The 9,303-nt window shown below is 32.8% G+C and overlaps 1 protein-coding gene and 1 non-coding gene across 2 annotated transcripts; one reads left to right on the top strand and one right to left on the bottom strand.

Annotated features, from left to right (window-relative positions):
• Window positions 1-6,124: 6,124 nt before the first annotated feature.
• Window positions 6,125-6,206, bottom strand: TRNAS-AGA. The gene has a single exon. It is a non-coding gene; the product is annotated as a tRNA-Ser (tRNA).
• A 137-nt stretch (window positions 6,207-6,343) lies between these two features.
• LOC120148833 lies at window positions 6,344-8,038 on the top strand. The gene is made up of 3 exons (XM_039161841.1): window positions 6,344-6,404; window positions 6,923-7,037; window positions 7,615-8,038. Exons 2-3 carry the CDS (start codon window positions 6,938-6,940, stop codon window positions 7,833-7,835), a joined length of 321 nt encoding a protein of 106 aa, XP_039017772.1. The 5' UTR covers window positions 6,344-6,404; window positions 6,923-6,937; the 3' UTR covers window positions 7,836-8,038.
• The last annotated feature ends 1,265 nt before the right edge of the window (window positions 8,039-9,303 follow it).

Here is a 9,303-nt window from a genome sequence, read left to right as displayed (position 1 = left end):
AGCAGGAAATAAGAAATTCTAAAATAAAGTTATTCTATTCAACTTGATCTCGAGTGAGATAATAGCGGTAAACCTTATGGGTCATGGGGAAAGTATGAGATCATATTGGGTATGGATTGGTGTCTCCGCCTTATGGTTGGGTTGTTTTTCTTAAGAAGTGATTACTTCAGAAAGATACGGAGGATTTGGAAATCATAGTTATTGGAAGAAAAAATAATCATCGCCCAATGTGATATCAGCAATGATTGCAAAGAAATGATGTCAAAAAGATGTATAGTTTTTCTGGTTAGTGTGATAGATACTTAAGTATTTAAAGTAGGATTTTATGATATTCTCTCAACTCGGGAATTTATCGATATTTTTCCGATGAATTACCTGGGTTACCTCCAGATCGAGAGGTGGAATTCAAGATTTATAGTTAACAAGGCATTGAGCATTTTTCTATGGGTTCGTATCGAATGGTTTTGATTAAGTTCAGAGAACTAGAGGCTTAATTACAAGAGTTGATTGCTCAAGATTTCTTCAGACAGAGTGTTTCACCTTGAGGAGTATTTGTGTTATTGGCTAAAAGAAAGATGAATCTATGTAGTTATGCATAGATTATCGACAATCAAAAGAGGTAACAATAAAAAGAACAAGTACTATCTTCCGATGATTGATGATATTTTTGGTGTATTCAAAGTCGAGAGAGAAGCAAGATGCTCATCTTTGTATTATTCTTCAGATTCTTTAAGAGAATAAGTTGCATGCCAAACTATTTAAATGTGAATTCTGGTTAGCAGAGATTGTTTTTATTGGCCATATAGTCTCCTCAGAAGGCATAAGAGTAGATCCCAAAAAGATTCAGGCTATAGTGGAGTGGAAAACCCCAACTAATGTTTATAAAGTTCAGATTTTCCTGGGGCTTATTGGTTACTAATGAATGTTCATGAAGAACTTTTTGATGTTAGCTTCACCATTAACCAAGTTTTTAAGGAAAGATGTGTCTTTTGTTTAAACGGAGTAGTGCCAAGAGAGTTTTGAGATGCTAAAGAGGATTTTAATAGAGGCACCAGTGCTTGTACAACGTGAGTGGGGTAAAGATTATGATGTGATCATTGATTATCATACAGGAAAGGCATTGTTACAAATACATGTAGTCGGAAAACTTTTACAATTTTGGGAGTTATGAATGTACGACTAGTGTTGAAAGAAATGGCAATGTTGGCTGAATTAAAGATAAAACCAATTTTTTTTTAGATTGGAAAAGAGAATTACAAAGGAATGATGAAAAATTCTTTGTATAATTTCACAAGTAGAAAATGACGAGATTGAGGACTTTTGAGGTCAGGCCCGATGGATGTTTGTACTATCGTGGGAGACTTTGTATTTCCGACGATGAAGATTTAAAGAAAGATATTCTTTTTGGGGTATTAAGTCAATTGACTATGCATTCAGGTGGAAACAAAAAGTATCAAGTTCTAAAGAGTCGGTTTGGTGGCCTGGTTTAAAAAGAGCCATTTCGGAAATTGTGGCAAAGTGTATGACGTACCAATAGAGGAAAGTTGAACATCAAGTATCTTCCAGATTGTTTTAATCAATCTTGATTCATGAATGGAAAGGGGAAATGAGTCACTATGGGCTTTGTTACAAGGTTACCTTTGACACCTAGCAAGAAAGACTCAATACGGGTGATTATTGATAGATTAACCAAGACATCTCACTTTATTTTGGTACGAACATATTATTCGATGGATAAATATGATGAGTTATGCATACAAGAGATAGTTCGGCTGCATGGAGTGCCAATATCGATTATATCCAAAAGAAAACCAAGATTTACTTCAAGATTTTGGAATTTCTTGCATAAAGCTTTAAGTACACGATTGAATTTCAGTACAATCTTTCATCCGCAGAGGGATGTTTAGTCAGAGTGTATTATACATATATTAGAAGATATACTAAGGGCATGTGTGATTGATTTCCAGGGATCAAGGGAAAAATATTTACCTTTAGTAGAAATTGTCTACAACAACAATCAATTGAACATCAAGATGATGTTTCTAGTTGAAGTTCTTTGGTAAAAGCATAAAGTCTTAAAATTCGAGGATGAATTTTCTTAAGGGGAGAATTGTAATACCCCAAATATCGAGTCAGTAACTATATTAAAGATTTAAAATTTTGGAGGATTAAATTGAATAAATGGTAAAGTATAAGAAACGATTTAATTAAGACCAATTAGTAAGAATAGACAAATGAAAGGGGCATTTTGGTCCTTTAGAGGAAAATGAATTTAAAATTCATTTTTATTAGGGAATTTAAGAGATAAAAGGGGGGAAAGTTAAAAGGCTAGTATTCTTCTTCTTCTTCTTCCCCGTTGCCCGTGCTCTCCCCATAACCAAGGTAAGTTTTCTTTGAGTTAGTTTATTCATTAGTTTATGGGAAAGTTTTGAAACCTTAAGAGATATAGAGGCTTAAGGAAAGTTCAAGGATGATTAAAACTAAGTGATTAGTGAAATATTAGAGATTGAAGAAAATGGGTTTTTGAATAATATGTTGAAATATAAGTTTTTATTGAGGTTTACAAGTAAATTTGACTTGTCAAAGAAGTAAATAAGATATTAAAAGCATGGGATGTGATTAAAAACATGTATGAAAAAGTGGTGTGATTCTTGGTTTGGAGTGTTCTTTAGAGAATTTGGATATTATAGGAAGATTAATGAAGGAAAGTTATTTGAGTTAAGTAATGATGAGTTTAATAGTATTGTTGGAGGTAAAAGTAAGAGAATTTAATGAAATTTGTGCAAAAAATCGAGTTGAAAATTGGAAAATCTGGGTAAGAGTATTGGTACTGAAAGAATAGTATAGATACCATAGGTTTAAATTTGGGGAAATGGGTTGAACAGTATCGATACTGATGCAATTAGTATCGATACTGATGTGGGTATCGATACTAATAGGAAGGTATCGATACCTGGATTCCAGAATGTAGAAATGGTATCGATACTAGGGGTACCGATACTATTCTGAAATGTTTTAGATAGGATAAATTTTAATAGAAATTGAATATAATTGTACTTTTAAGTATTATTCAAGTATAAATTTTAGAGAGTATACTAACATTTGTATGATATTGGTAATAATGGATGATTGTGTAGATCATAACCAAGCTCTAGAGTCAAGCAAGAAAAAGGGCAAGGATAAAGTTGTTGAATAGTCAGACATCATTGCTACATACTAGTGAAGAATACTAGGTGAGTGTATTTAATATGTACATTACGAGTTATAGTTGTATTTGGTTAAATGCATATGTTGCATTGTTATATTAGTACTATGTATACTATTGGCACTAAGTGTGCAACCCACATAATTCATAATATGTTTATGAATCGGCACTAAGTGTGCAACCCTCCACGAAATTCATAATGAGTTTATGAACGACCGTATCGGCACTAAGTGTGCAACCCACGGGATTCGTAATATGTTTATCAACGACCGTACCAGAACTAAGTGTTCAACCCACAGAATTCATAATACATTTATCAACGACTGTATCGACACTAAGTGTGCAACCCACAAAATTCATAATATGTTTATGAACGACTGTATCAGCACTAAGTGTGCAACCCACGTAATTCATAATGAGTTTATGAACGATTATATCGACACTAAGTGTGCAACCCATGGAATTCATAATATGTTTATGAACGACCGTATCGGCACTAAGTGTACAACCCACGGAATTCATAATGAGTTTATGAATGACCGTTTCGATACTATATGTGCAACCCACAGAATTCATAATGAATTTATGAACGACTGTATCGGCACTAAGTGTGCAACCCATAGAATTCATAATATGTTTATGAATGACCATATCGACACTAAGTGTGCAACCCACGGAATTCATAATATGTTTATGAACGACCGTGTCGGCACTAAGTGTGCAACCCACAAAATTCATAATATGTGTATGAACGACCATATCGGCATTAAGTGTGCAACCCACGAAATTCATAATGAGTTTATGAATTTCCGTATTGGCACTATGTGTGCAACCTACGAAATTCACAATGAGTTTGTGAATGACTGTATCGGCACTATATGTGCACCCCAAGGATTTCAAAATGAGTTTGTGAATTTTCATATTAATACTTAGGTGCAAATTCATGTATCATGCATTCTCATTCAACATATATTAGGAAAATAAAAGAATAAGTTAGATAAATACTTATTGATAAGTATGTTGGACATACTAAATATGGTTTCGTAGGTTATGTGGAAGAAACTTGGTTTACCAAGCCAACTTTATGTATTATTATGATTTATATGAGTTAATTCGTATTTTGATATTTATGATATACTTATGTTTTGATTTCACTTCATTATTATTATGTGTCACTAAGTGTATACTACTTAGCGTGTGATTAATTTTCACATGTAGGTAAAAGCCAGGATTAGAAGTAGAGTACAGAGCAACTCCAAGCATCAAGGAATATACTACAATATCAATAAGACAGCCTATGATGAAATTTTGACTTAGTTTAATGGCAATTACTTATGAATGTCCTATTAGCTCTATTTAAATATTTTTGGAAACTAGTTTGTAATAGATTAACTGAATTATCTTATGCTGATTTTAAATATGGATAATATGAACTAGTATTACTAATTGGAGTAGACTTGTTTAATATATATATAATATAAGAATGTCTTATAAATTATATTATTAAATTGTTTTATCTAAATAAAACGAAATTTTTATTGATTTTCAAGTACTGAAAATGTTTCAAAAGTCATGTGACATCTGTGACTCGTGTACGAAAATGTATACGGGAAATGGGTGTTACATCTCAATTCGTCAATCAAATAACTTCCTCTCTTGTTGAAGGTCTCATTTTCACTTCAACAATCTCTCTACTGGTTTAACAGAGTTGAGATGCCTCTGCTAACTCTATAATCCTTAACCTTTGTAAAGCATCAAGACGTTACTATTGCTTAAGCATCTCATTCAAGTGTTTATAATCCTACAATGATATATGGCATAGAAACTATTCTAAGAGAGTATAGATGCCTCCGCTACGATTACAAGAATTTATTCATTTCCCATAATCGCGTCAACATGTTGTTATTTTCTCTATTGCATCTTCAACAATATCAAGATCCACGTAACATACTTAACTTAGAGATGCCTCCGTTGCAATTTCCTCTTTATCTCATAAGAGCGTCAAGAACCCTTTGTTATATATACATATATAAACATATGAGTGTGTAGTCACTTAAAATAAATCATCATATTGATTCCCGAAAAGCTCCTCCATAAATGTAATAAATGCTTTCTTATGGGAGTCTCGAGTCGATCCATTATATAACATTCCATCAACTAAGGGAGGAAAATATTGTACCCTACAAAAGATCCTTCGCAGATACTATTCTCACACCTTAAAACCACTCGATGACCCTAAAGCATCTCAGACCATCTGACACTAAGGAACTCCAGCAGACATAGAGTGACCATCTCTAGAAGAAGAACCTCGAATATATAACATTCCTTGAAAAGAAATGATTAATTGATGTGACATCTGACAAGTCTACATGATCTATCAAAGTCAAATCTACTTTCACCTGACCATATCCACTTAGACTACTAACCTACGAGTATCTATTATGATCCTATGACTGACACTCGTACTAATGATCAATAAAAAACCTCTAAACCAAGACAGAGAAACAAGACACGACCTAAGTGAAATAACCTCACCTTTATTTTCCTTGTCCTTCCTCCTTATAGAGACATATCACTTCGACATTGATTAACGTTCAATTAATTACCAACTGTAACTTTATGTCCAAATTAGTAGGGGTGAACTGCCTATAGCACTACAATCCATTTTGTCCATTCAACATATTTTTATAATTTTTGTGTATTTTTAATGATTAAGGACTAGATTGACAAGAACTCTAAAGGTTGAGGATTTAATTTTTTTTTACCTTTTTATATAATTTTCACATTAATAGTTAAGAGACAAATGAATAAAATATTAACAAAATTTTATTCTTAATTTATCTATTTTTCAATAAAGAAAACTAAAATACAATTCAAGACAATATAAAAATTGTTATGAGACTTCTAATTAAGAAAAAGCGTGAGCGGCAGGATTCGAACCTGCGCGGGCAGAGCCCACATGATTTCTAGTCATGCCCGATAACCACTCCGGCACGCTCACGTTGATATTCTTATTTCATGAGAAGCTATAAATTTACCAATCTTTTGTATATTTTCCTTTGCTTTTCTATATCTTTTTTCATTTATTTTGTTTGGGAGGTGGTGTTTTGTGTTGGGACTTGATCGATTTTGGGAAGCTGTTTGGGAAGCTGTTTACTGTTAATTTCAGAACTGTGCAGATCCCTTGTTGGTCAGACAACTAAACAGGCAATCTTCGATGAAATTTTCTTTTTTTACCTTCAAAATCATAACTTTTTCAAGTTTTGATCTGAAAATGCTACTTGACACTTGCCATTTATTATGTAAAATAAATGTATGTTGTAATTGATTCTCAAGCGTGAAATTCAAACTGGGTATTCAACAATTTTATCTCTCATACATCAGCCCTGTTTTGTTCTTCTCTGTCTTCATGTTATTGTTTCCTAAGCTGTACGTTGGACCTTGCCGATTACCTGTTTGATGTTTTGCAGAAGAGATGGAATAAAAAAATATTTACAAACCATAAGTTAGCCTTAAAATTTTGATGATTTTAATGGTCCTTTGTGTGGTCTTGTTCTTCTTTGAGTATTTCCCAATAGATTTATTGATGCTTTCCCAGCAACCTGTATGAACGAATTTCATTCTATTCTGGGTGTTTTCCAGTTTCTCAATATCAGTGATAATCTAATTAGCTTTTATTTTTATTTTTAATTAATTTTACCTGTTTTTCATTTCTAGATTAAGGGATTCAAAATGGCTGCTGGACTAACTAAGAAATTCTTTATTGCATCAATGTTAATGTGGATAGCTCCTCTTGCAATTCTCTGTGCTTTTAACCATAATTTACTTCCTGGTAAGACCCAAGCTGATTTTTTTCTTTCTTTTAATGTAGAAAAAGAATTGTTAGTTTATGGTTTTATGTTATTCTTACTGATATATACCATGCTAGGTTGCTTGAATCTTTTCATCTTTGTGTGCGTGTGTGTTTTTTTCTTATCTAGTCATGAATAATCTCTCTTTATTATGAGCTTTTGCGAAAACATGACCGAACTGGTGATCGGTGCTGATGTATCGGTGGGCATATAGGTGAAAGAGTCACCCCTATGGTATCGAAACATTCGAGCTCGTAGTTGAACTGAACAATGTAAATGCATACAGGCACTAAACCCATATGCTTATCTCTTGTAGTTCATCCATCCATTCCATTCCCCCACATTCTGAAGACGGCTATTCAGTTGATGTAGTTAACCATACAATTAGCTCTAATTCTGTTTTACCATGCCATTGCATTCAGAATCACCATAATATTAGTCCTTATTGCTGCAACAGCATTGAATTGTGGAAGCAAATAACCAAGTTCGATGGAATATTTGATCTTGTATGCTATAGAATCAAGTTGATTGAACAAGAAGCTAATTTGTTTGGAACAGGTGTGATGAATTTATTTCCTCATGCTATGACACTGGTGAGCGGGTTCGTTGCTGTGATATCTGTCAATATAGTTATCGTGTTCTATATTTATATGGCAATGAAGGAACCTACCGATAAGCACGAGCCAGACCTGAAGTTTCTCACTTATGCAAAAGCTAGTGTGAACCAGTCAGCAGGAGAAGGTCCGACCTCTGTGGAATCTGTAAAGAAGCACGAATAGAATAGCTGAAGCCCTGGTCTAGTCATCACAGGGGGAGGAATGGAGCACTGAGGTTAGATTATTTTGTTGTATATTTAGTTTCATTGCTATGTTTCCGTATTATTTTCGAGTTTCGATTCGGATTTCAGGATTTTTTTTTACCTTGTTTTGACTTGCATCTGATGAGATTATACTGATCGTTTGCAACATTGATTTCATTAGCTTAGCATCAAATAGTGAACCGTTCATGAGCAATGCATCAATGTGTATATACCCATCAGCTCATTTTATAACAAATAAGTTATATCATATTATTTAATAGAGTTAATAAAAAATGTTGACCTCAAGATTAACAATAAATATTTTTTAAAAACAAATTCAAAATAATCAGATTATAATAAATGAATTAATGAAAAATTGGGGAACTTTTATAAAATTTGATCTAAAGTTTAACTTTCTTTGCTATCTTGAGAAGAAAAAGGTAGGAAAAATAAAACCATGTTGAAGGTGAAAGATGATAATAAATAAGGTAAACTAATTATTTGGTCCCCACCTATTATTTAGTTTCTATTTTGATCACCCGATTATTTTTTTAAATTATGTCTAACATTATATTTTGGTTTTATTTTGGTCACCTACTATTAAAAAATTAATGATGATGCATGTGTATTACCATGGAATAATGTCATGTCAGTATTAAAAAATAAAAAGTACCACGTCAGTGTCAACGTTAATTTATTAACGACACTTGACCAAAACATAACTAAAATATATGTAACATTAGGTATGGTTATTAAAAAGGCATAATGCCAAAATTAGCCCCCCCCCACATTTACAAAATGATCATTTCACCCCTATTTATTTTTTAGAACATTTTGGCTCCAAATGTTTCATTTTAAGGCAAAAAGGCCTCTAACATTTGATAGAATAATCATTTTATCCCTTATTTTTTTGTATTTTAGCCCTCAATATTTTATTTTAGGTTAAAAAGGCTCCTATTTTGGATTAATCGTGTGTTAACTAATGATTTTCATCTATAGAGTGAGTTTTTACCCTAAAGTGAAACGTTGGGGGGCCAAAATGCTCCAAAAAAATAGGGGACAAAATTATCATTATGATAAACGTTGGAGGCTACTTTTGACGTTATACCTTTTAAAAAATAATAGCTCGGTGATCAAAACAGAAAGTAAGCAATATTTGAGTCACCAAATAGACAGTTTACCCTAATAAATATAAAGATTTCCAAGCTTAGAGAGAAACCAGAAAAGTTGCAAAGAGGTGTAAGCAAGGAAGACATGGTAGATAACAAGTGCATTTCACAATCAATTAAAAAAAGTAATAATGAGAAATGGGACAATTACATTACCTATTTTCATTGGATCAAAATGCGTCCAAATCAAATCATTGCATAATCTTAAGCACCCAAATGCGTCCCATTCTTTCATCAACAAAATCTTATTACCTATATTCATTGGATCAAGCACACAAT

Source organism: Hibiscus syriacus, unplaced genomic scaffold (genome assembly GCF_006381635.1).
Source record: "Hibiscus syriacus cultivar Baekdansim isolate YM2019G1 unplaced genomic scaffold, ASM638163v2 tig00110987_pilon, whole genome shotgun sequence".
Classification (NCBI taxonomy): Eukaryota; Viridiplantae; Streptophyta; class Magnoliopsida; order Malvales; family Malvaceae; genus Hibiscus; species Hibiscus syriacus.
This window is presented reverse-complemented; position numbering and strand designations above follow the sequence as displayed.